At 65.1% G+C, this 27415-nt stretch overlaps 1 protein-coding gene across 5 annotated transcripts; it reads right to left on the bottom strand.

The window, feature by feature from the left end:
• Window positions 1-203: 203 nt before the first annotated feature.
• NKD2 (NKD inhibitor of WNT signaling pathway 2) lies at window positions 204-26917 on the bottom strand. 5 transcript variants are annotated; one of them, XM_033852728.2, is made up of 10 exons: window positions 26700-26917; window positions 26566-26601; window positions 26135-26232; window positions 5473-5533; window positions 4146-4273; window positions 3792-3887; window positions 2934-3081; window positions 2409-2493; window positions 1793-1920; window positions 204-1638 (listed from the first exon to the last, which is right to left on the bottom strand). In XM_033852728.2, the coding sequence occupies exons 1-10, from the start codon at window positions 26722-26724 to the stop codon at window positions 1073-1075; spliced, it is 1371 nt and encodes a 456-aa protein (XP_033708619.1). In that variant the 5' UTR covers window positions 26725-26917; the 3' UTR covers window positions 204-1072. The 5 variants fall into 5 exon arrangements, with proteins under 5 accessions (XP_033708619.1, XP_073658087.1, XP_073658086.1 ...); XM_073801986.1 differs by lacking the exon at window positions 26700-26917 and having other exon boundaries at window positions 3792-4273; window positions 25312-26232; window positions 26566-26607; XM_073801985.1 differs by lacking the exon at window positions 26700-26917 and adding an exon at window positions 25312-25532 and having other exon boundaries at window positions 3792-5533; window positions 26566-26606.
• Between the last annotated feature and the right edge of the window lie 498 nt (window positions 26918-27415).

Raw genomic sequence — 27415 nt, 5'->3', positions numbered from 1 at the left:
GTGGGGGAAGAGTTACGCAGAAATGCGGAGCTGTGTGTGCGTTAATTTTACTTCTACAAACGTATGAACAGCGACGGCCATGCTCTCTCCGAGCACCGTGGGCCCGTCCCGGCTGAGCGGCCAGCTGTCTGCACTCGTGGCCACACGCTGGTGCAGGGGATCAGACCGATTCGACTGAAAACTCACTTTAAAACAAGGTGTGACATGTTACAAAATGCACGTATTTTTATTATGACGGGGGAATAACTCGATCACAGACCAACCACCACTTTGCTGTATCCTTAAAAACAGCGCCAAGGAGGCAAATACAAAACCAGCTGCACCAGTTCACAAGCTGCTCACCTCAGACGGAGCAGCGGCACGTCCTGCCTCGGGGGCATCCGCGGGCCGAGGTTCCAGGACACCCAGGCGTCCTGCTCGCCTGCGGCCCTCTTCCCAGCCTCCCAAAGGGAATCGTGCTTTTCCAAAGCTGAGGCTGTGCCCGCCTCCTGTCCAGCTGTCCACGCGTGTGCGGTTCTCGGGGGCGCCCACGCTTCCCTGGCCCCGCCGGCCACGTCTGTGTCCTCGTAGGATGTTAGCGGCACCGCCTGTGGCCCTGCCTGGCCGCCCCTCCTCTTGGCTTTCACCTCCGCCTTTCTGGACTCCGGCCGCTTCCCTGGCCCCCCGCGGGGCCACCCTTCTCCCCGTGATCCGTGCCGGCCTCGCACACGCGGCCCCGAGCAGCGACTGCCCCGAGCCGCCCCTCCCCGGTTCAGGGTGGATGAGCCACGGGAACCACAAGCCCCCGGCCCCCCGGGGCCAGAGACAAGCCTCGCGCCCCCTGCCGCGCAGGAGAAGCGCCCCCAGCGGGGCTCCGAGAGGAAAACACGCCCAGGCCGTCCGAGCAGGGTCCCTTCGACCCCGTGGGCCTTGCTTTGGCATCGCGACAGGAGCAGGGGCAGGCGTCCGAGTGTACAAATGTGTTTATGGATGACGCAGAAAGCTTCGGGACGGGGACGCCGCTGGCGGGAGACGCTCCTCGCCGAGGAGGGAGGCGGCTCCTCCGCGTGGGTCCCCGGCACCGGCGGGGCCGCTAGGCCGGGTGGTGGTGGTGGTGGTGGTGGTGGTGGTGCTCGTGGTGGTGGTGGTGCTCGTGGCGCTGGACCGCCGGCACCGCGCAGGCCTCGCCCAGCAGCACGGGCGGCAGCTCCCGCGCTGCCTCGTGCTCCAGCGCCGCGGGCTGGCCTGGTGCGGCCTTGAGCGGCGAGTGGCCCTCCCGGCCCCTCTGCCGGCAGCGCCTGTGGCCATAGGGCGGGGGCAGGGACTGCGGGACATGGTGACCGTCCTGGGGCGGGGCCTGGGGTTGGGGGGCCGGCGGATGAAAGCTGAACGCTCTCCCGGGCCTGCCCCCACTGGGGGCCCCGGGCGGCCGCCCCGAGCCCTGCGGGGACCTCAGGAACGGCCTCTCCGGCCCCTTCGGCCGGGGCGGCAGGTCCAGGGCCCGCGGCACAGGCTCCGCGGCCAGCAGAGCGGGCTCGGCCGGTCCCAGGCAGCGGCGATGGTGCGCGGCGTGCGCGTCCGACTCCTGGGAGCGGGACCGGCCCTGCGGGTGCGCGGCCCGGGCTGGGGGCTCCTGCCTGGCCTGCGCCGGGGGGGACCCTGCAGACACGGCCCCCGTGAGACCCCTCGCAGGGCCTGGGACGTCCCACCCGGACCCGGTCCTGCCCGCACACCTGAACGGCCCACTCTGGGACTCGGGGGCCCGGAACCCTCAGGCCTGGCGCCAGGGGCCCGGAACGCCTCCAGGACCCACCTGGCCCGAACTTAGAGGCGTAGTTCTCGATTCCCGCCAGGTCCAGGTAGTGGTTCCTCCGCTCCGTGCTCTCGTCCACACAGTAGGGCCCCCGCTCGGGGCAGGGCTGGGGGTCGGCGGTGGGCCTCCTGGTGGAGCGTGGGGGGGGCGAGGGTTTGCTCTCTCATGCTCTGAGCAGCATGCCCACCCAGAAAGGGTGGGTGCTGCGACAAGCAGGGGCCCAAGGGGACCCCAGGACCACGGCCCCACCCAGTGTCCTCTGCTGTCTCTGTGTCACCTAGGACGCCAGCTAGGGCTCCGTGGCTGCTGCCCCAGTGAGTGGAGCCGTAGGGCACAGGAGCAGCTGGGCTGAGGGTCTGGAGGCCAAACGCCTGCTGCCCTTCAAGCCCCACGGCCTCTCAGACGACACTGGAAGCGCCCAGCTCCAGCCTGAGTGCCGGCCGCCCACCCGATGGCAGGGAGGGACCGGGGCTCCCTGGCCGCATCCGGCCTTTGTGCCCAGGTGCCCGTCCTGGCGGGCCACCCCAAGGGGACAGCCCCTGAGGCCTGTGGGGCGCAGGAGTGTGGCTGGGCTGCTCGCATCTCAGGAGGGCAGAGCTGGACGCCAGCCCCTCACCTGATGTGCGTGGACAGCCTCTTGTCGGCCACCCTGGGGTCCTCGGGGAGCTCCCCCTCCATCCTGCATCGCGTGGGCTCCCGGTCTGCAAGAGGCAGGTGGGCACTCGTTCTCTCACCCACTCGTTCACTCACTCATTCATTCGCTCACTCACTCACTCGTTCACTCATTCAATCACCCACTGGTTCACTCACTCATTCATTCATTCACTCACTCGTTCGCTCACTCACTCAGGCACCCACGCACTCATTCTTTCACTGAACAAACAGCTTCGAGCCCTCGCCAGGTGCCAGGCCCCGCCTTCCATGTTCAGGAGGCCATAGAGATTTTTTCTGTGATGGGGGCACTGAACAGTAGACACAGTTAACACCCCCCGGCAGGGTGGGTGGGAGCTCTGGGGAGATGCAGTGTGGGGGCAGCGGGGGGCAGGAAGCCTGCCTGCGAGGAGGGGCGGGCTGACGTGTAAGCAGGGTCTTCAGGGCATCTGGGCAGGGAGCTGCTGTAGCCCAGGAGCCAGGCCCTCACCCTGGCTGGCGGGGGGACCGTCCTTCCTCTTGCTGGAGGGCTCAGGGCTGACGGTCAGCTTCACCCGGAGGGTCTTGCTCCTGCCCGAGGAGTGGTTGACCGAGGCATCGACGACCTCGTAGATCGTGTGCATCAGGCTGGACATGTCCTGAGGGCGGGCACGGACGTCACGGACACAGGCAGACGGGGGGAGGACCGCCCCACCCACACTGCCTGCTGCCACCTCCAGGCTGCCTGCCTGATTGATTCACTCAGCATCCCAGCAGAGCCCAGCTAAAGGAGGCAGCTCATCTGAGACGCCTTTCCTCATCCTGCGAATGCACCACGCAACCTGAGCCAGCAGCCCTGCTGGCATCACACCTTTCCGACCTTTGAAATTTCAAACCGACCTATGTTCAAAGCCTTAGCGGTCAGATAAGCTATCAGATTCTGCTTTTAACTCATACCCACTTATTTCAGTCATCCTACGTGCCTGCTTCCTTTCAAGAGGCACTTTGCCCCTCCTGGACACACAAGCCAGCAGAGCAGAGCGCCGGGGGCACCCCTGGGGCCCTCACCACCCTGCGGAGGGGAGGGGCTGCTGGCCGGGGCAGAGACAGGCGTGCAGGGCTCTGCCAGGAACCGTACAGACAGCAGCCGGGCGCAGGAGGGGACACGGACTCCAGCCGGCTCTGTCGGTGACCTGGGTCCTGCGGTGGCTCCCCTCCCGCCCCGCGCAAGCCCGTCTATGAAGGGTGCCAGCCTCTCCCGCCGCCCTGGAGGGGCTCAGCCTGTCCCCATCGTGGAGACCCGGGCATCGTTGTCTGTCTGCGGCCAGCGCCCTTCCAGGGACCGTGGGGTGCAGACGCAGAGTGTCACCTCTCTGGTGGCCTTGCCACTGTTGTCGAAGCCGTAGAGTGTGAACGTCCACTCCTGGCCGTCGTCCTCCTCCACCGAGACGTCACACTGGAGCGCCTGCAGGGGAGACGGGCACAGGCAGCCAGGGCCAGCCTCGCCCTCGCGCCGGGGCCCTGACCCCCACCGCGGGGGGCTGGGGAGCTGAGAGGTCTGCACAGTCGACTCCCGGGTCGCTTCCGTGGTGCTGGCACTGGGGCCGGGCAGCAGAGCCTGCGGCGTGGGAGCTGCAGGGCGCAGGGACCCCATGTTAGCGCGGTACGCGCCCCTCCCCCGGCGCTGGCCGCCTGCAGGAGGGGCAGCCGGGCAAAGACCTACGTCCACGTTCAGGCGCCGCTTGCCCGGCCCGCGGGGGCCCTCGCGGTTCACTGCTCTTTCTCCATCGTCTGTGCCGAAGAGCTGTCCTGGGCCCTCTCGGCCCTCGGCCTTCTCCGGCGGCAGGGCCACTGCAGGGACGAGAGGGGTGGGACGGGCCCGTCTCCCCTGGCCTGGCCCGGGGGCTGACGCAGGGCTGGGGAGGGGGTGTGGCCCCGGGGCCACCGCATCCTTGCTGGGCCTGTGACCTCTCCAGACGGGTCTGAGCTGAGGGCCTGGGCTTCTGCAACACGCGGCATCAAGGGACCTGAGCGGAGGCCAGGGCGGCCCTCCCCGGGGTGAGCCGCGGCCGGACGCGCGCTCCTGCCTCCCTGGCTGCAGTGGCTTCGAAGCCTGGGGCAGGGAGAGGGCGGCCCCGCAGGCCCACAGGCAGGCAGCCCGGCCCGAGGGGCCCCCGGGAGGGTTGCTGCACTCACCGTCTGGCTTCCCCTCCCCAGCGACACGGTCCGGTTTCCCAACAGCCCGCAACACCAGCCCCTGGGAGGCTGCCTGTGCGTGCGCCGGGCAGCCCCCTCCCCAATCTCCGGGCCCGACGGACAAGCAGTTCCCTGGTCTCCAGGCTCACTTACTCCCCAGGACGGGAGCCGGGCGTGTCTGCGAGACACGCAGCTGCCAGGAGACACCCAGGGCCTGAGCTCCTGGGCAGGGCTCGCGGAGCCCCTCCGAAGGCAGCCCTGCGGTCAGCCTCCCCGCCCACGTAATGCTGAGAACACTCACCCGGCACCTGACCCTCGGACAAGCCTGGTGGTCACTGTCACACGCCATGGGGACCCACTCCACGGCAGATGCACATGTGTGGCGGTGACTAGGGCGGTCATGCTTCGCACGCAGACCGCTTTGGACGCCTTACGCTAATGCGGCACATCACACCCACAGGTGACCCGTGGATTCACCGAAACACCCGTGCGGAACCTGTCCTTCCGCCCACGGGCTCGCGGGACTCCAGGGACGCGGACGGGCGCAGGCCCTGAGATTCGCCTTTTGCTCTCCAACCCCCAGACCGAAGTCCACGTCATCTGCTCCACGGAGGAGCCCACACGAGATGTGTTTCTAAGCACATCTCAGAACAACTTGCTTTTAAGACCGGGGAACCTGGCTTGCACCTGCCAACGGCCCCCGGTGGGGACCCGCGACCAGCCAGGGCTGGCCTGGGTGTGCTGGGATACGTCGGGGAGCGTGGGGTGTGGGTGGTCCCCATTGCCAGGGTGTCCTGGGGGCAGGTGCCTGGGGTACGGTGTGGCGTCAGTGAGGTCTGGAGAGCAGGACTTACCCTCTAGGGGACACGGGTCGTCCCGGAAAGGTCCTTCCTTGGGGTCCCCGCCAGGCAGCCCCTGCAGGGAGAGAGGACAGGGCAGACGGTGTGCACCCCCACATGCGCTCCGGGTGCCGGAACCGGACCCCACCTCCTGGGGCGCCAAGAGTTCTTGGTCTAGAAATACCAACCTCTCCACACTCACTAAGCCTCAGGTTTTTGAAAGTAAGACACACGCACATCCCTGGATGTTGTCTGGTTCCACGAGAAGTGTCTCCAGGACGAGACGTGGCGCCCGTGAGCGCGCCGGGGCTTCAACAGGAGCCCCGCACGAGGGGCACGGCCTTTGCCCAAGGGCGCAGCCGCAGTGAGAACGAAGCTGCGGCCTGGCCTTTGCTGTGAGAGGTGGGCACAGAGCAGAAGCCTGGGCTGCGGACAGAAGCCGCCTGCCCTCTGCTCCCTGGCCCGCACGCAGCACCTCCCGTCACAGCCGGGCAAGGACCCGAGTGACCTGCCCCCGAAACCCCCGCGAACCCAGGGGCCGGGGCTGCAGGGGGACGGCATCTCCTCCAGGGCGGCCGGGCCGAGGGCACAGACAGAAGCCCCCCGGCTTCCAGGGCCGATCCCAAGACCAGTTACGGAAAAACGGGACAAGACTTCCAGCGTATCCAAAGGGTGTTTCAGCCAGGAAACCACAGAACAGAAGTTCACGTGGCCCGTGGAGACAGCCCACAAAAGTCAGAGCACAGAGACGGGAAGAAGGGGCGACACGGCCAGGGAAGCTGCCTCGGATCCCGGCTCCATCCAGTGTCCCAGTGGTGGGTCGCGTGGCGTCGCCCCCAGGACCCGGGTGTTTCCCCAGGTGACTCTTGGGCAGACGGACGTCTCTGTCCCCCACGTTTCCGTTCTGACTCCGAAGCCACAGAGCTGTTGCGAGCCCGGCCAAGGATGCAACGCTCAGATGTGTGTGAGGACACGGTCCCCCGGCTGCTTGGCTACGCGGCCCTCTTGGGCCCCAAGGCGCTATCACACCTCCTGACGCAGCACCTCCAGGCCACTTGGGGCCCCTCATCTCTCCCAAGGGCTCAGGCCCAGGCTGGAGTCAACTCGGCAGGAGACCCAGTGGGGTTGCCCCGCCAGGTCGCCTGACACCCCACAAGCTCGGGGCCCCGCAGGGGATGGTGGAGGGTTCCGACCGCTGCCCCTCAGGCTGCGGGCAGTGGCCGGGGACCAGCCCCGACCTGTCCACAAACAGGCCTGACGTCATCTCCACGTGGTGGTGGTGTTGGGTCAGACTGTCCCTCTGTCGCCTTTTCACGCAGGTGGACTGGGGGTGGGAAGCAGTGTCCCCATGCCGGTGCCTCGGAGGGTGCTGACCAGGCCCGGCCGGGAGGGGCCACGTGCGGGACCAACTGGGCGGCAGGGAGAGGGGGCCACAACGCCTGCGCCCCGCGGGGGCGGCCTGGCGGCATCCTTGCCCTGGCCGGTGAGTGCCAGAGCCTCTGCCAGCCCGAGGCGCCCCGGCCACCACCGGAACAGCAGAAGGCCCTGTGCCGGCTCGGCCCACGCGGCTGTGACACTGGTCCCTGCTCCCAGGTTCCTCATCTAGGGGCCTGATGCCACCAGCCAGACCCAGCCCCTCGTGCCAGGCCCACCAGTGCCCTCGGGATGGCCGTGTCCGTCGGCAGGAGGAGAGGGGACGCAGGCCAGCCTCAAACACAGCTCTGCGTCTCTAGCTTGTTCTTTGTGAGAACAAACAAATCAAAACAAACCCCACGAAAAACACCTGGAATGCTGTTACCCAGATCTTCAGACTGATTACTTTGAAGAAGACCTTGATGCCAAACACACCCTAAGACACTTGGGTCCACGGGAACGAGGAGACAGACGCACACCTCCTGTTCTGCGCACATGCTGCCCTGGGTTCAGTGAGGACCGGCCCAGATGCCCCGCTCTGCGTGGGGAAGGGAACCCCCCCCAGGCCTTGGGGTCTCCCAAGGAACGCGGGTGCAGCAGGGCGGGGCCGAGGGACAGAGCGCGGGCTCCTCTGGGTGAGATCCCGGCTGTGCTGGGGGCCCCTACGCACGTGACATCAGGGAACCTGGCCTGGGGCTCTGACGGCCGTGGGCACCACAGGAGCACCCAGACGGTGCAGGGACCATCGCTGCCCAGACGGAGCCTCGAGGAGGATGCGGGGTGGAGACGGTGTCGCTGGGCCCAGGAAGGAGGGGGACCCCTGCCGCCTGTCTCCAGAGCCCCTACAGGTGCCCCTGGCGTCTTCCTCTCTCCTAATCCCCTGCCCTAACCCCCTCCACGTCACACCCTTCAGAATAAGGCTACTTCCATAGTTCTCTCAGCACGCCAGGTGGGCAGTGAACTTGTTTTAACAAGAAGTCACCCGATTATTAAGACGCCACTCCCTCGGCCACCCAGCCTGCTGGCCTCGAAAGCACCCGCTTCGCCTATAGCTCCAAGCGTCCTTGGGGTCCCGTGAGCGCCCTGCACACGCAGCGCCCGGGCTCACAAGGTCCTCTCCCGCCCAAAGACAGGGCTGAGCTCTCTCCCGGGTGGACGTTAAGATAACTTCCAGTCACTTTTCCTGAAAACCTGATTTTTGGTTAAATTTTTTTCTGTAAAATCAAAATAAGTCATGAAGCTGAGGTCCCAGGCATTTGTGGGGAGCAGCGGTGGCCTCCGGACCAGGCGCCGGAGGCTTGCGGGTCAGCTGGCAACAGAGCACAGCACTCCTTGCTAGAAGAGCCAGTCTCGGGGTGGAGCGGCTGAGGCCCCGAGACGCGCTTCTGGGAAAGCGCCGGGCGCACGGCTGGTGGGGCGGCTGGCCCGGAGGCCTCGGCCACCAGCAGCTGGAGCGACAGGCAGGAAGCCAGGGTTTCCACATCGCTCGCCTGGCCCGGCTGAGAGGTCAGAGGAAAAACAAGACCCACCCAAGTCCTCTACGTGTGAGCTTAAAAAAGTTGCAAGTTCAAAACTTCATCCCATTTTTTGTTCTAAAATAATTTGAGACTTGCTTTTGGCGTATTGTGTTGGTTACAGACAAGACGATAAATGCTTTGGGCTGGGGGAGGGTCAAGACAGAAACGGTCTGCACAGACCCTTGGCTGGACCCTGAGCTGCTCGCCTACAATCACAGACACAGTCAGGACACGACGGGCCAGGACGGATACGACAGCCCGTCGTGACCTCCTTCCCTGATACGGCTGCGCGTGTTCATCCACGTACACCCCAAGGCTAGAACACGCAGCGTTTAAGATCTGAGTCGACAGCAACCGCTGCAATGCACGGCACTCAGGGAACAGACAGCGCTGCAGGGAACGCAACCGAGCTTCTCCCGCGACTGGTGCCTTCACATCCGTCCTGGTTGCACCAAAATGCCCCTTAATCTGCACCGCTTTGGCTCAACACAAGGGCCAAGGGCTTTAACCGCAACATAAAAAACCTCCTGCAGGGCTGCTGACCAGATGCGCGGCCACGCCCCGCAGGGCGACCTCCTAAGTGGCCCGAAAACCGGGGCCCTCAAGCACGACCGGGGTGCACACAGACGCCCCATTTCTGATGGCCCCGCTCAAGGGCCCCGCTTCCGCCGCAGCGCCTGCCCCAGGGCGGTCCAGCCCCACCCCTCCTGGGATGCCCCTCCCGTGCTGGCGTGCACCCCCTTGCTCTGAGCCCCCGCTGCAGACCCTCCCCAGCGTCAACCTCCCCCCTCGCTCCCCTTTGCGCCCCCAGAGGAGCCCCGGCCTCCTGCATACAGAATCCTCCACCCTCACCTCGCTCTCCGGTCCGGCCCCCACCTTCCCGCTTCCTGCTTCCCCGCCTGACCGGATGGTCCTGGGCACCAACCACCTCCTGACTCTCCTGGTGACGGGCTCCATCCCCATGCGGCCCCGGGACTCCCACATCAGTCAGCAGGGCCTACGAGATCGCCATGCTCTACGATCCATGCGGGGCCTGAGCCCCTGCCAACCCCCGGGGCACCAGGCAGGGGCAGCTCCGCCCTCGCCCCTGCAGCATCTGCGTTCAGCCTCCGGCATCCGCCAGGCGCTCTGCTGGCTCCCGGGACGGCACCAGGGCCCACGCATCCTGAAGCTTTATTCTCCCTGTCCTTCTTTGGACGTCAACATCGGGTGGCCGCGGCCTTCGCTGCAGGGTCCCCATGGTCCCATCCGTGCCCCCCTCACCCGCAGGGGCTCTCGGGGGGGCCCAGAGGCCACGTACCCTGCCGTGCCTCTGTCCTGAGCTCAGACTCCCGAGAACATCTGCTCCATGAGCCACGGCACAAAACTGAATTCCTGGTCCTTCCCAGCAAGCGGCCCTTGGCCTGGCCAGGTCCTGCCGAAAGGCCCGGGACGGCCCATCTGCCCAGGTGAGGCCTACAGGCACACAGGTGTTGGGACATACCACCTGAAAGCTCAGACCCTGGCCTCCCGTGAGAAAGCCAAGAGGTCTGGCCGCACGTTCCCACGGCCGGGGTGCCCCCTCCAGCCGCCAGAGCTGTCGACGCTGGGCCGTCCACCCCTCACGCGAGCCTGGCTGCGCGGCAGGAGATGGGCTCCTGTTTAAGGCCACGTGGATGTGGGGATGTCTGGCTGATTGAAAAGGAGAAGCCTTCGGTGATGCAAACGATCACCTCCTGAACACCGTCCGCTTTCCAAGGCCGCTTTTTCTGCGGCCTTAGGAAACATGTTCCCGGGTTTTCGGGGCCGCCCGTTTTCCTTGGAAACCCCACACTCTTGACAGGGCAGAGGCTCCCCGCCCCCCGACTCCCGGGAAGATCCCCGAGGGAATCGGTGCGGCCGGAGTTTCTGCTCTTCCCATGGAGCCGTGAACGGGGCGGAGCATGTGAAAAGATGGCCTTTACAAACCTGCTTCCTCATCGGCCTGTTAAAGGGTCTGGTTAGAAACTGCTCGACAAACATGCTGGGCATCCTGGAAGGACCTTACAATCCGCTGCAAACTCGAGACCCCAGGGGGACCTCCTGGTCGATCCTGCAGCCCAGCTCCCCGGCCACTCTGGCCCGGCCGCCCGTTCCTGTGGCCGCCCACCTGCATGGGAACCTGCTTCCCTGCAGTCGGCCGTGAGGGGTGCCCGGCGTCCACCGGGCTGCTTGGCTTCTGAACCCGGGTCCACCCAGGGTCCTGGCGTGGCCGCGGGCCTGTGACAAGCCTCAGGGCGGGCGGGGGCCCACATCCCGGCCTTCCGCCACCACCCCCCGCCGATGCTGCCGGGAAAACTCAAGGCCCTTCCAGGCAGCAGCCCATGGGGTTAGTTCAGGCCTTGTTTTGCTCCAGCAAGGGCAGGCGTCTCCTCTTTTCCAAACAGATTACCCTGCACTGTGTTTCCTTCAAAAAGCCAGGTTGATTCAACCCAGATTCTTCGCCAGGGCTTAGCGCGGGGGTCTGGGGGATTTGGGCTTCAATAAGCAGGAGCTGTCAAGGGTCACAGGGCCCGGAGGACAGTGTGTCCGTGTCCTGGGGCGGCCGTAACAAACGGCCACCAGCTGGGTGGCTTAAAACAGAGAAACAGAAACCACGGTGTGGCAGGGGCTCCCCCGGAGGCCCCAGGGAGGGTCCCTCCTGCCTCTCCCAGCTCCCGGGGGCCGCAGCGTCTCTGGGCTCGTGGCCGCATCCCGCCAACCTCCGCCCTGTGGCCACGCGGCCTCTCCAGGGCGCATCTTCCATTCTGGGTCAGCACCCCCGCCCCCCTCCTTCCTCTTACAGAGATACACCTGGTGGCAGTTTGGGCCACCAGCACCATCTCTCGTCTCTAGATCCTGAGTTTAATGACATCTGCAGAGACCCGTTTTCCATATGAGGTAACAGTCGTGGGCCCTGGGATGAGAATGAGTCCAGCACCGCCCGGAAGCCGAAAGGCGGCTGAGAATCCTGAACCGGCCGCCGGCCGCGCGGCCTCGGCTGTCCTCCCAGTGACGCGAGGCCGGGGTGCAGAGTGACTGCCCACGCACGCGCTCACCACAGGGCCTTCTCCTGAAGTAGGGGAGACAGGGAAGCACACTGGCCAGAAACCCAGCTGCGACCAGGCCCCTCCTCCGGCCTCAGGGGTGGGGAGACCGCAGCCCCGCTCCAAAGCCAGGGTCACAACGCAAACCGCGAGGGCGGACTGAGAGCCGCGTCTGCTCCCACAGTGGATTCTTTGGACTCCGAGGGGGCCCCAGGCCTGCGTTTCTGAGAACCAGTTTTCCCCAGAGGACGGAAAACTAGCTCTGTGTGTTGAGTCCAATTTCCTTTCTGCGGAGGGTCCAAGGACACGTTGCTGTCTCAAGAATCCAGACGGTCCCCCTGCGAGAGCCAGGCTGCATGCACCCACCCCCAGGGACGGCTCTGGTCCCACCGCTGATCTTGGAACAGTAAAAATACGGGGTGATCCACTCAGGGAAGTTTGCAGCCCCCCTGCAGCTCAGGAGCTAAAGCCCACAGAGCATCTTGGGGTCTGGAAATACAGTCCCATGGGATGTAAGTTCAAGGCTGCTTCTGAGAGCCTGGACTGGGTGAATTCCGGAGTCCCAAGGTGAGATGTCTGCGGGGGGGGGGGGGGGGTAGGAGGGGGGCCCAGTGTGGATGGGAGTTCAAGCAGGGGGAGGAGAACAACACCGGAAGTCAGAGAGAGGAAGAGAGATGGGGGAGGGGAAAGGAGGGGGGAGGGAGAGGGGAGGGGCTCCCCCGGAGGAGCAGCGGGAGGGCCGCGGGGAGGAGGGGGACCTAGCAGGCCAGCTGGGGGCGCCCTCCAGAGCGAATGGCTCCTGGTAGGACATCCTTGGTGCTCCCCAGCTCCCTCAGGAGAGGGTGGCCTCAACGCCAGGAGGACGCCTGGGGCCCGGGGCCTGCGGGGCCCACGCCCAGGGTCACAGGTACCATCCCGAAGGTGCTGTTCACCACGCGCTCCCACCCGTTCGGAAACCAGATGGATCGCTCCTGCCGTACCACCACCCCAGCGAGCCCCTCCCAGCGACGCAGGGCACCTCTCCAGCCACACCGCCTGGCTGCCCCACGGGCTCTCCACCCCGGCCCCGGCTCACACCGGCCCCCCGCGTGGGCTGTCGGCCCTCGTGGAATGTCGATCAGTCCAGCAGGGTTTCTGATCATCAGAGACAGAGCCTGGCCTTACCTCCCCGCCCTGGGCAGCTGAAGCAGGTAGCTCTGAAGCGGCATGTGGGGAGGGCCCTGGGGACGGCTGGAAGGGGCCGTCGGAGCCACACTGATTCCGGCTCTGCGGTCAGCACTGCCAGGGAGCTGGCTCGCCAGAAGCCACGAGGACAGCCGCACCCGCCCTGGACGGCAGCCCCGCCCGTGGTTAATCCTGCAAACGACAGCCCCGGGTGCTGGGCGGCCCGCTGGGGACCGGGGTGGGGACCCGGTCGTGGCAGAGGGTGGAGATGCGGGGCCGGAGCAGGCATCCCAGGCAGCCAGGGGCTCGGGGGCTCAGCGAGGAGGCAGGTCCTCAGGGGACATGCCCAGCAGGCTTGTGCTACGTCAGTGACCAAGGCGACCAAGGCTACTTCGGGGCAGTTTGGGAGGAGCCTGGGGCTGCGCAAGGGGCGGGGGTGATGTGACATCTAGGCAAGGGCGACCTGGGCCAAGTGGGGGGACCGGAGAGGAAGCCGGGCTCCAGCTCGGGGCTGTCAGGACGCCGGATGTGGCGGGATTGGTGTGGGGTGAGAGGTGGGGAGGCCTGGGCTCACCATGCACTGGACAGAACTGGGCCATGCGCGAGAAGGCAAAGGCAGAAACCCCAAGGGCTGGGGCGCTGGGCGGGGGAGATGCCCCAGAGTCAAAGGTCAGGGGTACAGCAGAGTGGACGGGGAAGGAGGCAGGGTGGGACAGCAGGAGGAGGGGGGACAGTGGCCTCAGGTGGGAGAGAACGGAGGGCAGAGGGGGTCTGCCCACCCTGCTGCCTGAAGGCCTGGTGGGCACACATCTCAGAAACACCCGCAAGGGAGACCGAGGCAGCCTGGGCAGAACTGGCTGGAAGGCGCCGGGCCAGCGCGTCTGTCTGGAAACGCCAGGCGGTGGGAGTCTCGGCTTCAGCGGCGGAACAGTTTCAGGTGTGACGACGCAGCTCTGGGGCTTAGTAATTCCTACTCAGGTGCGACGACGCCACAGAGGGTCTCCACTCGAGGGGCCACGGCGGCTGTGGCTGTGACCTCCTGATTTCAAAGCGAAAGTTAAGGACAGCGAGGCCTCGGGGGAGGGGCGGTGCGGGACTTGCCCACAACCACAGAGGCCTTCGGCGTCTTGCTTTCCAAGTTACAGCGGGGCGGTAGGGGCCACAGCCCACGGCTGTGGATAAGTTACAGCGGGGCGGTGGGGGCACACAGGCCACCTGCTGGGGAAATAACTCCACCCTAAGACATGTGCGAGGAAAACAAGAAGCGGAGGGTCAGTGAGAAGATACACACACACACACACACACACACACCCTGCATATGCATACACGTGTGTACACGTGCATGTACACATATACATATGCACGGAGACACACATGCGCGTGTACACACACACATGCACGTATACATATGCAGGCCCACGCATGCCCCCCACAATCTCTACCCCAGATAATTGAGAAGTGCGCATAAAACACGCCAAAAACGTCTTCGGTGACTCAGTTCTCAGCAGCCTGCAATTCTGTTTTTTGTTTAACACTAAACCATTTCGCAACAAATCTGCAGACCGGCTTCTCTCCCGGTCGTGCCGCTCCTGTTTCCATCTTCAGAGCTAACGATGAGAAACTTCACAGAACACGGAAGATCGCGGGCGATCATCCTTCCAGGGCCTGCTGCTGCCCTCCAAGCTTCCTGGCCGCAGCGGTCACAACACGCAGAATACCAACAAGACCCTCGTCCCCCACGTGCCTGAACCACCGTGCCCTCCAGCGCTCCCGTTCAGACGGCGTTTAACGCCACTGGCTTTGGGCTGCAGACCCAGATTCATCTTCCTCTATCTGGCTTCTTCCTCTGGAAAAACCACTGGGCTTTTCATTCTTTCATTCATATTTAAGCCTCATGTTTTCTATTTCAAAGGAAGATCAACTCCAAAGTGGAAAAGAACCCCACGCACTTGCGTTTTTAGTTTAGAAGGCCTCACGTGTCCACGAGTGATGCCAGGGCCCGCAGCAGAGATAAACAGGCTGGAGACGCTAACGGTTTGTACTTGGTCACGGCTCCGGAGCCCGAGGGCCGAGCTCTGACAGCGATCAGGGTTTTCCTCTCTTTGGCAGTACCTGTGTGGTGTCAGGTGGAAACACCTCCTCGTGGCTCTGAGGCTGCTTCCGGCCCCCGTGCGTCAAGGCCGACAGAGCCCAGCGCCCCCTCCCCAATTCTACACACAGGAACCAAAACCCACCCTTCAAGCAACGGAGTTGAGACCCCACCCGTGAAAGACAGACAGTGTTTTGAGGAGAGCTGCACTCGCCTTGCCTAAGCCCTCCTTCAACCATTCCTCCCACCCTCACCCCCAGCCCCGGCAATCAGAGCTCTCGTCTCTGCATATTTCTGGTCCTCATACGAGAGAGATCACATGGCGTTCGTCTTTCTCTGCCTGACTTACTTCACTTCGCATAATGCTCTCAAGGTCCGTCCATGTTTTGGGCAAGATTTTCTTCTTTGTTGCTGAATAACATTCCACTGTATATACACACCACATCTTCTTTATCCATCCATCCATCCATCCACGGACGTTCAGGTGGCTTCCGTGTCTCGGCTATCGTGAACAGTGCTGCAGTGAACGTGGGGCTGCACGTGTTATCTTTCTGAGTTAGTGTTTCTGCTTTCTTTGGAATACACACCCAGGAGTGGGATTGCTGGATCACGTGGTAGTTCTGTTTTTAACTTCTTGAGGAAACTCCAGACTGTTCTCCACAGGGGCTGTGCCAATCTTCATTCCCACCAGCAGTGCACGGGGGTTCCCTTTTCTCCACTCCCTCGTCAACACTTGCTATCTCTTCTCTTTTCGATGGTGGCCACCTGACAGGTGGGAGGTGACATCTTGTGGTTTTGATCTGCATTTCCGTGATGATTAGCGCTACTGAGCACCTTTTCGTGTGCCTGTTGGCCACCTGCATTTCTTCCTTTGAAAAGCGTCTTTGTTAAACGATGATCTCGCCGCAGAAGCGACGCCGGGCCCAGGGCAGCCGCGTGGTTTGGGAGACTCTGGGGAGCATGGGAAGAACCCTGAGCGCAGGAGACCCGCTCTTGCCTCACAGCCCTTCTCCAGGTTTTCCTCAAGAAGCCTCAGAGGAGAAGCGGGTGTCCGGGCTCATGGGTGGGCATGGGGTCCTCCATCCCAGGGCACTCAGTACCCCTGGAGGAGCTGCCCCACCATACGGACACCCTAGCACCCTCTGCGCGCCCTTTACAGCCACCTGGGATCCCCACGTGACTCAGGAAAACCCAGACGAACACCAGCTTCAGATGCGGGTGTGCCGTCCCGTGAAGGAACCCTGAGCCTGCCGTCCTCCGCCTGCTGCCCGGGCAGCCCGGGAGGGTTCCGTGTACTCAACAGCCGTGGACGCTGATGCCAGTGGAGTCTGGACCCCAGACTTTCTCTTCCAAGATCTCCTTTCACTGTCCTCCTTCCTCACCCACAAACTCCAGCACCTCTGACTTCGCGGGTGCGTTTACGTGCGGGTGTGGGAAGAGCCGTGACACGGACGATCGCTGCACGGCCGTGCCCGCCCGTGTTCTCTCCCGTGGCCCCTCGGCAGCGGCCCCGCCAATTTGATTTGTGGTGTGAGACAGACTCCTCACCGCTTCTGCTGCTCTGCTGACACCCCTCTGGGGAGAGGGTCCTGTGGGCTAGAAGCAGACCGTGGCGTATCACCTGGATCTGAGACCACCGAGGACGGCCTTCTCCCTGCTCACGGCCCCAGCGAGGGACGGAGGGGGGTCAATGTTGCTGAACTTCGGCTTATCCTCCTTCCCGAGCCAAGGTGTGCGTCTCCGACGGTCCTCGCCCCCATTTGCAAGTTTGTACATTTAGGTGCATTGCATGCTCACCGAACAAAAACTACTGAACCCCTGGTGCTAACGATCTGCCTTGCTGTCTTGCATCTAAAAGGATTCCGGCCAATGTGAAAACCCAAACCTCCAGCATGTGGAAAAATGAGCAGGGATTTGCCTATGCCTGCGGACACTGGCCGTTGACAGTGTCCTTGAGATACGTGAGACCCGCCAAGCTCACTGGGGCTCTGCACTCTCCAGACTGCAGCTGCAGGGGGAGGGGCCCCGGGGCTTAGCAGACATCAAATGGAGCGTTCTGGAGCTGTGCTGTCCACGTGGCAGCCACAGCCACGTGTGCCTACTTACATTTGAATTTATGAATGAAACCACGTTAGAAATCCAGCTCCCCTGGCACTCGCCACACTCCAGGCACCAGCGTGGCCGGCAGCGACCGCTGTGGGCGGCGTGGATACAGCCCACATCCAGCGCCGGTTGGGAGCACCCAAATCCCACCCCCACCCCCAGGTGGAGACGCGGTGATCGGCCGAGGTCACAGAGGTCGCCAGCTGGACTCTGGCCCCGCAGCGGGGCTTCCCCGGCCCGGGACCCTTGGGACCTCAGTGACCCAGCTCCGGCTGGCCAGTGCTGGGAAGATGACTCAGTCGGGCAGGTAGAGAGCAGGGGTCTGAAACAGGCAAGGCGGACAGTCCTAGCAGGCAGCCTGAGGCCCCCCGGACAGGCCAGATGTCCACGGCAGGGCCCAGGCCAAGGACTGAGCAAAAGTCCCAGGGGCCGGAGCAACACGTGAAACCCGGCAGACCGGACACGAGGGTGGCCGGGGTGGCAGGCGGGAGTCGGTCGGCACAGGCTCCAAGGGGCAGCAGGCGGCTCTGGGCGGAGGGACGTGCCTACCTGGCCGCGTGTGGTCAGTTGGCCGGCGCAGAGGCCCAGCAGGCGGCCCACATGGGCAGTTCTCGACTCCAGGCCGACCGGGGGGCTGGCAGATCTGCTGAGCGATGGGGATGCCAGAGACTGAGGGCCCGGGGACCACGGGGCTGTCCCAAGCAGGCCAGGCTGTGGATGCAGGTCCAGGGGTGCATCAGGAGCTCTGCCCAGGCTGTGGGGAGTGGACGTCCCAGCGGCAGCCGGACAGGTGCTCCCAGGCCGGGGAGAGGCCAACGCAGACGTTTGACCTGTTGCTGCCAAAGGGCCAGAGGGGCCACCGAGGGGCGCGTACCGAGGAGGAAAGGGCGCAGGCCGCGAGCCCTGAACACAGAAACCAGGTGCCCCGGACGGGCCTGCGGGCCGCGAGGTGCAGGGCCTCTTCCCGACCAGCTCGCGGAAAGAAAGTGTCGGAATCCCTTTCGCACCCACGTAGAAATCCGCGGCGTTAGACTACATTTTCACGGGCCTGGAGCCCCCAGAAGCTGGAAGAGGCAGGGAGGACCCCCCGCAGGGCCTGCAGACGGAGCGCAGCCCTGGGACAGCTCAATGTCCGAGTTCTGACCTCCAGAACGGTGAGAGAGTAAACGTCTGTCATTTTAGGCCGACCAGTTGGTGGTACTTTGTCACGGCCACCCCAGGAGACCCACGAAGGGAGCCCAAGGCTTCTCTTCTACATAACTACTTTAAAACATTTAACTTTAAGGCATTCCCAACGTGTGCTTTTAGCCATCAAAGACCTAGAACTCTGGAAAGGTCCACGGTCAGATGCCCCAGTGCCTGCTGACCACAGGGAAGATCACGGGTCCAGCCTCCCTCAGGAAGAATTCCCAACGCCTCCCGGTGAGGTCTGGGGTCTGCTCAACCCTCCCCTGAGGATCCAGGGACCCCAGGGCAGTGGGCCGGCACCTCGTGGGTTTAGGGTGTACACGTGGGCATCTGCAACCCCCCAGGCAGGGACGGCTCCGTCCTCCTAGGGGAGAAAGATCTGAGGGGCAGATGGCCCTCAGGCCAGGATGCAACGTGCCCCAGGATGTCAGGGTCCACTGGCCTCTGGATAGGGTCGCCAACCTCCTACAGCCCAAAGAAGGCGGGGGAGGGGGAGAAGGGAAGGGGTGGGGGGAGAAGAGAGCGGAGGGGGTGAAACCGGGAGCTGCAGACAGACCCCCACGGGCAAGGCTTAGACCCGGGATTGTGAGACACCCCAGGGCCCGGCCCTCCTAGAGATTCTTTGCCTCCTGGTTGCAGGGAAAGGAATCAGTGCTCAGGGAGGGAGGCGCGTTTCAAGGGTTTCTTCTCCACAGAACAGAGGAGGCTCTTTTATGAGAGCTGTTAAAGGGAGGCCGTGGAACCAGCGTAGAAATATCCACCCTCTTCCAAGCACGACAACCGGAGGATTACAGACCTCAGCTCTGGAGGCAGGAACCAGAAAGGCAGGCACGCGGTCCCCTCCCCCAGGCCCCACTTCCCCGAAGCCCTTCCAGGGGGACCCGGGGCAGCAACGCCCGTGCAGCTCCCAGCGGGGGTGCAAAGGCAGCCGCCGCACGAGGGCGGATGACCGTTTGGTCAGCACGGCCACGGGAGCCTCCCCTGTGCGAGGCCCAGGCCCCCCTCGGGCCTCTGTCCCCAGGAGACCCCGCCCCAGAGATGCACCGGCACAGGGACTCAAGCCGCCGGCCTGGTCGGGACGGCAGAGCCCAGAAAGCTGGCTGAGTGTCGGCTGTCAGAGCAGCGGCGGGGCCTGCACGGGGTGCACGTGGAGGGTGGACATGCAGGGCATAGAGCCGGCCCTGAGCCAAGGAAAGCCTCAGGCCCATTAGGGCCGCACCGCACCCCGATTCCCGAGAAGGTGACCGTGTGCGGAGGTGGGGTCGCCGCGGAGGCCCTCTGGTAAGATGAGGTCACCGGGGCGGACCCGGATCCCACAGCCTGTGTCCTGACGAAGAGACCGTCACGTCTCAGGGGGGTGACCCTGGGAGGACACGGGGGGGCGGCGCCTCCTGGCAGGGGAGCGAGGCCCTGGTGGGAAGTGGCAGGTGGACACCTGGACCCTCCACCTCCGGGATGGAGACAAGCAGGCCGCCGCCCCGTCCGTCCGCCTGTCCGTCTGTCCATGGGGCTTTGCTACGGCTGCCCCAGGAAACCCATACTCGGCCCATCGCCACCTCTCCCCGCGAGGGCCGGGCACCCTCCTCCCCTCCCAGCAGCCAGGGTTCCTGCTGCGATGCTGTCAGCCCCTCGCTCCACACGCGTAGCCGTCCAGAGGGCACCTTGCTGGGTAGGAAGGGCCGCAGGCGTCCGGGCCCCGTGGGGAGGGCAGGCCCGCCGCGCACTCCTGGGGGCTGGTCACCAACCCGGCGGCGCTGCGGTGACCCGCACGCCAGGCCTGCTTCCGGCCGCGGCATCCTTCTCAAGGGCTTCCATTCGACACAGGCGTTTTCTTCCAAAGCCAGCGACTGTCTGATGCAGGGTAAACCTGGGAGAGGCTCCACTTCACGCCCAGGAGGCCCGAGGCCCAGGGCAGCGACATGCAGCAACCCGGCAGGCGGCTTCCCTCGAACCCAGCGCAGGACAGACTCAGGAGACGGGCCGTGCCTGGCCGGGACCGAACCTCCACTCCGGGGACCGGGGACTGGGGACGGCAGCCACAGGCCTCCCCTCTTCAGGGAGAAGGAGAGGAAGGGGCCAGCACGACCCCACGCCCGCCGGGCCCGCCTGGAGCACCCAGTCTCTCGGGGGGCTGCTGACCTGCGGGCGCAGCTCACAGGGCCCTGGGGTGAGAGGCAGGAAGCTCGGGCCCGTCACGCTTACTGACCACGGGTGGGCTGCCATCCACCACAGCCCCTGCCCCGTGGCACCAGCGCCCGCTCCCGTCCTGCTCTCCGCACGTCCCTCGCTTCACGTCTCCTCGTAGGACCCAAGCAGAGGCATGCGGCCTCCGCGCCACGGAGCACAGGCTGTGGCCCAGAGACGTGAGGGCAAGTGACAGGCGGGCAGCTCCAGGCCCAGAGCAAGGTCTGGGTGGCAATGAGGCCACTGCGCAGGCTGCCTCCCGTGGACAACGGGATAGAGGAAGGCTTGGGGGTGGGGGGAGCCGCCCACATTTCAAAAGGGCCACGTCACGGGGCTCCCAGTCGTCACCTGCGGGCAGTGTTTCTGTGACAACCTTGCTGGGGCTGCCTGGCTGGCTGCCCCCTGGCCATACGGTGGGAGTGAGAACAGGGGACATGGGTGGCCTCGATGTCTCACCTCCAGAGGAAGAGACGGCCGAACCCAGCGGTCCCCAACCCGTTTGGCATCAGGGGCTGGTGGGGTGGAAGACAATTTTTCCACAGACGGGGGTGGGGGATGGCTCAGGCAGTAGTGCAAGCGACGGGGAGCGACCGGGAGAGACGGGGAGAGACAGGGAGTGATGGGGAGAGACGGGGAGCAACAGGGAGACACGGGGAGAGACGGGGAGCGACGGGGAACGACGGGGAGAGACGGGGAACGACGGGGAGCGACAGGGAGACATGGGGAGCGACGGGGAGAGATGGGGAGTGACGGGGAACGACGGGGAGAGACGGGGAGCAACGGGGAACGACGGGGAGAGACGGGGAGCGACGGGGAGACATGGGGAGCGATGGGGAGAGACGGGGAGAGATGCGGAGAGACGGGGAGCGATGGGGAGAGACGGGGAGCAACAGGGAGACACGGGGAGAGACGGGGAGCGACGGGGAACGACGGGGAGAGACGGGGAGAGACGGGGAGACATGGGGAGACATGGGGAGCGACGGGGAGAGACGGGGAGCGGTGGGGAAGAGACGGGGAGACGGGGAGCGGCAGGTGAAGCTTCGCTGTCTCGCCCGCCACTCACCTCCTGCTGTGCGGCCCGGCCCCGGGGAATGGGGACTCGTGACCTAACTCCTGACCCCTGGGGAGGCAGGTCAGAGGGGCAGGGCAGCACCGTCCGCCTCCTCCCCACCCAGGGAGGGTCTGCGGACCGGCTGAGCCACGGCCGTGCTGCCCCGCGAACAAGCTCTGGTCAAGCGCTGGCCGCCCAGGTGACGGCGGCTGGAGAACCAGGTGCCGCCAACAAGGGACGTGAAGCTGAACTACAGATCTCGTTGGTCACTTTGTGGCTCAGATGAGAGATCAGTCTGCTTCGGCACACACGGCGGGGCCACGGCGCCCAGGACAGAATCTACTCGCTGGCGCTCACGGCCCTAACCTCACCGCGAACCCCACAGCGTCGAGGCTGTGAGGGCCTGGCTCGCTCCTCAGCAGAGCTCCGAGCCGGCCGCGCAGATGCTCTGCGTTTCCCACTGCATCTGGGTCTGCGCTCACCCCCGCTTAAAAGCTGGTAGTTTCGCCGGGCAGCTACCAGAGCTGAGGGCTGATTTCTGAAGACTGCAGACTGGCATGGAGTTTCAAAGAAGATAACAGGCAAGACTTCGACAAAAGCCCTCTAAGTCGTTCCTTTAACTACTTCTCCACGAAGGAGAGCGAAGGTGAGATGAGGGACAGGGGCCGCTTGGATGGGGCACCATGTTCTCCCACGGCGGCCTGTCACGCCCTGAGGAGAGCAGGGTGACGGCGGGTCTCTGCTTTCACTCCTGCAAAGTTGGTGTTTCTGCTCACCCAGCAGCCAACTGGGCTGCTCGAGACCCCCCACCGTCCTGCAGGCTCCTCCTCTCAAAACGGTGTCCCCGAGCTGGGGCGCTCCATGAACTTCCCCGTCCTCCGTCTGACCACCGTCCCTGGTCTGCACACGGGGCTTCTCGGGGGCTGCCCCCAAGGGCACACGTGAGAGTGGTGGGTCAGTGTCACGTGCCAATGTGTCCCCAGGGCAGGCAGGCAAATGCCACGTCTCCCACCAAACCTGGGGCCTTCTCAAGAGACCAGCACCCCGAGGGCAGGGTCTGCGTCCACCACTGTCCTGCCCTGGGGCACAGCCTCTGCCCGCCGGCCCTGCCACGACTAACACCATCCACCACCCGGGCCCTGAGGTCGGGGCGCCGGCCGCAGCCTCGCCGGGTCCACATCCCAGAGCCCTTGCCAACCACACGAGGATGCCAGAGCACGTGCCAGGCAGGCACACGCTCTGCCCTCGCGCCCTCCCTGGGCGCCTGGCTGGGGCGGGTGCCCCGTGCGTGGCGTCTGGCCCGTCCACGTGCCCTCGACGCCCACTGGCCGTCAGATGCCATTGGCTGCAGGCCCACAAACGACCCCAACCTCCTGCACCCCCGACCCCGGGGACAGCCAGTGGGGCACGGTGGGTCCCCTTCCCCGCCGGGAGGCCCGCCTGCAGACAGCACCCACCCAGGTTTCCAGGTGAGGAAGAGGCACACGTAGGCCAGTCACCCCTGGACACACTGAGCAGCTGGCTGCCTCCCGGGGTCCTCAGGCCGCCCCGTCCTCCCCGCCCGCTCCAGGCATTTCCCACAAAGCGGCCTTGTGGCTCCAGGGTCCCCAGCCCAGCGGCCCCCCAGAGGTGCCTCAGTCAGGACCACCTGGCCCATCCGTAGGCCAAGCGGCGTCCAGGGAGGCCATCTGCAGTTCCGGAAGCTTGGGCGGGGGGAGGGACACTGACACCACCCGACCTTGGGGGGATTCCCTGCCGATCTGTGAGGTCTGGGCCCTCAGGCCTGTGGCTGGTGCCCCCCCAAACCCAGAGGAGCCCCCAGGCTTGCGTGCGCACCTGTGCTGGCCTCGCACACGGCCAGGCCACATCCAAGGGCAGAAACAGGGCCCCTGAGAGAAAGCCAAGCCCCCCTGGCTGCTCCTGGAGTGGTGCCCAGACGCCGCACACAGGCCAGGACTCCACAGATCACGCGTCCCCAGAGCACGGGTCATGGAAGGCCAGGGGTCGGCCTGTGGAGCTGCACGGTGGCTGCAGCGCCACCACCTGTCCACCCAGGCCGCTCCTTCCACGCGGCTGCGGCCCGACGGCTGAGGAGGAGCCCTGGCGTCCACAGGACAGGATACAGCCCGTAACGTGTGGTTTACGCCGCACACCGTGGCTCCACGGTGACTGGGACGGGGGCAGCCAGAAGCCTCGGGGCGCCCCCACGCCTCTGGAGCCGCTGGAATCCCCTTTCTTGCGCTTACTCAATAGAAATCTGGGTTTCAGTCACAACAAAGTTTCAGTTGTTGGTGGTGATTCTTGTCTTCTGGACTCTTCCCGCCCCGCAGGGAGCATGGAGAAATCAGACGGGCAGATGGCGAGTGAGCACGTGCCCGGGAGGGGCAGCTGGACCCCCACAGGGCCTCGCCCTGACCTCCGCCAGCCCCACCTCTGGAACAGCGCAGTCAAGCGCTGACGCTGTGACCGCCGTCTCTCCTCCGGACTGTAACGCACGTGCAGCCTCAGTCACCCACTGCTGCATCCTCTGTGCCGCTCTTGCCAATGTCCCGCGTCACAACCCCAGGCCCCTGGGGGCCCGCGGCAATGAAGTGAGGCAGCGTCTCTCAGAATCAAGGAGGAGGACCACTCTAGACCATGAAGCGGGCATCTACCTGCCCGAAAACACTAATAGTTATCAGAGACCTTATTAGACGTGCACTACGCGGGCACCAGGGGCCAGCACGGCTCACTAATTAGTGGGCAAAATCAACCTCATTTCGTTTATTTTTGGGGCGGGGGGTGGATGGTGAGTGAGGGCAGGTGAGAGTTAGGTGGTGGACATGCACTTAATTTCCACGAGGTCATTTGGGACAGTTCTTGTGGCAACACGGCGCACCAGGATTGACCTGCGTGGAAGCACAGGAGGACATGTCCCCTCGCTGACCCCAGTCAGGTGTTCTGGGGGCACTGCACAGTCAGGCTGGCCTTCCCTGGGACATCGCCTGCGAGGGCAGGGACGGTGACGGGGCTCTGGACACCACACAAGGGGAAGGACAGGAAACAGGAGGAACGTAGGACCTGACACCCCAATGTCCCCCGACAGAGCAACTTCCGGGCAGAGGCAGGAGTGGAGGTGCCCGGTGAGGGGGGTCGGTGGTGCGGCAGCGAGATACCTGAGCACCTGGGCCGGGGGGGTCTAAACTCCCAGCGTGGCTCACAGCCCCACGGCCAGATGAGGAAAGATGGGAAAAGGCAAGAAAAGATCAAATGTATTACATTTAAAGGCCCATCCCTTATCCTGAGATTCTTTTCTTCCTACATCGTGGCGTCATGAATGAGGCTGTCACAGTACGTTCAGGCTGCGGCGACGACACACCACAGAGCAGTGGCTCATAAACAACAGAAGTTCATCGCTCACAGTCTCGGAGGCTGGACGTCCAAGACCGAGGGGCCGGCAGGCTTGGCCTTCTGCCTGTAACGCCGCGCGGTGCTCTGGGGCTCGCATACGGGCACGGATCCCGTGGTGAGGACTCTGCCCTCGGGGCCTAATCGCCTCCCCAAAGGCCAGCCTCTGAATGTATCACACAGGGGGGTAGGTTTCAACACATGAATTTTGGGGGGGACACAAACATTCAGACCACAGCTGCGAACAAAACAAGGGAACAACCCAAGCCAAACCCCACACTGTTCTTTCAAGAACGTCCCGAGAGCGTGGAATCTATTGGCCTAAGAAACCGTCATAACCTGGCACTCTAACCCGCGGCCAGAGCGGAAGCGTTTTGTTTTCCATCTCCGTAGCCCGCAGCCCGGGACGAACACCGCCTGCGTGTGGGACCTGCTGTGCTGAGCTGACGACGGCCCCGCCGGGTGGCTGGCAGGACAGGGTTAGGTGGTGGACATGCCCTTCACCGCTCTGGACTGCCTGCCGCCCCCTACACACAGGAGGACCAAGTGGGAAGGAAACACCGTCCCGTTATCAGCACCCACCTGCCCAGGCAAACTAAATCAGACCAAAGGAGGGCCAGAGAGCAGCTGGGGCGGCCCCGTGGTGCGCAGGAGCACATGTCCACGCAACCTTCCCATGAGTGCCCAGCAAACACTGTAAACTGGAGTTCCTACCTTCACAGCCGTGGGATTCAAATTTCACTCCCAGACACAGGAATCATAACTCTACTGTGTGTTTGATCTCAGGGCGTATCTGGGCCCCTTCTCGGGACGAGGCCACGCAAGTGTTTACAAATACACTCAGAACTTTTCATCTATCAACCGGCCAGAAAAGTGTCTTTCCAAAAGGAGAGCTGACACGTCCATGCGCTGCTGTACTCTGTCTGCGGGGGACTCTGAGGGGAACAAGCAGTGGTGGAGGAGGGGGTCTCCGTCGTCTGGCACGGCCACCGACCCAACTCCAGTCCACACTAACGCCCGAGACCATCCACCGGCCTCTCTCCTCCCGGGCGAACGTGCGCAGTCTGGTTTGCCCAAGGCCCCTCTGGTGCCCCAGGCCTGGACGGAACACCCTTCCAAATCCACTCTCAGGGGCGCTGGGTCCTGAGTGGGACCCCTGCGACCCCTGACAGCACCTGCAGCCCGGGTGTCCCTGGGCTTTCCCGTGAGCATCCCCGCAGGCCTGCGGTCACCCACACGGCAGATGGGCAGCACGGTGGCCTTTAACGCTGTGGCCGCCACTGCTGTGCGGTATACTGATCCTACAGCAGGTCATTCCCCAGCCCTGCCCCCACTCCTCCAGCCTGGGAGAGCGAGGCCTCGCGCCACATCCCCTCCCCCAGAGGGAGGGGCCGTCTGGCCCAGCCCGAGTCACTCTCGCTGGGCCATCGGGGCCCTCGCCTTCTCTGTCCTGGGGTCCTGGGTCCGGGTCAGAGGGCACAACTTTGCTACTCAGGTCCCCTGGCCCCGGCGGGGCCGCCGGGCCCACCACGCCTACCTGCTTGTCCCTTGTGCCGTGCTCCACGCAGCCCCGCCGCTCCGCCTCCTCCGTGCCTCTGCGGCCACCCAGGTACGCAGACACCACGAAGCTGTCCCCTGCGGCCCCGTGGGCGGACGCGCGGGAAACGGGGCGCCGAGGAGGGAAGGAGACGCCCGGTAAGCCCGCGGGAGCTGCGCCTGGACGATGCCCCGCCGCCAGGCGCGCCCACCCCTCGCCGCGCGGCCTGGGGCGCGGGGCTCCGGCGGGGGACCGGGGTCGCGGTCTGGGGCGGGGAAACCTGTGCGCTCCCGGAGGCCCCAAGGCAAGGTTCCCCGCCCCCGCCCACCCCACCCCACCCGGCCTCGACGGCAGAAAGCGCGTCGCGCTCTGTGCTCGGGTCCCAGCCCCGGTGGCAGTCGCGCGCCCTGGCCGCCGCCCCGCGCGCTCACCTTCGGGGCTCTCTCTCCGCTTGAAGGCTGCAGCGGCTGCGGCGCGGCCGGAGGGCGCGCGGAGAGGGAAGGGACAGTGAGTGGCTGGCGCCCGCCCGCCCGCCCGCCCGCCTGCCCGCCGCCCCGCATCTCACCGTGCTTGGACTGGAATTTCCCCATGTCGCCCCCGGCCCGCCCGCCCGCGCGCGCTCCCGGCGCCGAGCCCAGGTGCCGGGCTGGGGTCCGGGGCGGGGGCCGGCGTCCGCGGGGGCGGCAGGGACCCGGCGACCGGGTTCCTCTCAGCCGCGGGGAGCGGGGGCGGGCGGCGGAGGCAGCGGCGGCGGCGGCGCGGCTCCCTCTGAGCGCGCGCCCCCGTGCCCGGCCTTTAACCGCGGCCCCCGCAGCGCCCCTCGCGGCCGCCGCCCGCAGCGCACCGGCCCCCGGGACTCCCGCCCGCCTCCCGCTGGGGCGGAGCCAAACCAGGGGCGTAGGCGGCTGGCGCCAGGCGGCGACGAGGACCCGGGGCAGGCGGCCTCTTAGGGTGTCGAGGGTGCAGTAGTCCCCGCGGTTCTGCGCGGGCCCTGTGGGGGACAGCTCCCCACCCCACCCTACCTCTCACCCCGTGTCCCCGCACCCCCCATTCTGGAGGCGCCCGAGAGGCCCTTCCACTTGCAGGAGAGGACCCTGGGGCACCACCCGGGACTTCAGAGGCAACCGGCTTCCCTGTCTGGTGGTAGCCTGGGTCTTGGAGAGACGGTGGGGGGATCCGAGTGGACAGGAGGCCCCTGGGGAGGGTCCTTTGGCGGGAACAGGAGGTAGAGGAGGGGGTCTCTGGGAAAAGCCAACTGCAGGTCCTGGCCCGGCTGGAGGG

This window comes from Tursiops truncatus, chromosome 3 (assembly GCF_011762595.2).
Source record: "Tursiops truncatus isolate mTurTru1 chromosome 3, mTurTru1.mat.Y, whole genome shotgun sequence".
In the NCBI taxonomy this organism is placed as follows: domain Eukaryota; kingdom Metazoa; phylum Chordata; class Mammalia; order Artiodactyla; family Delphinidae; genus Tursiops; species Tursiops truncatus.
This window is presented reverse-complemented; position numbering and strand designations above follow the sequence as displayed.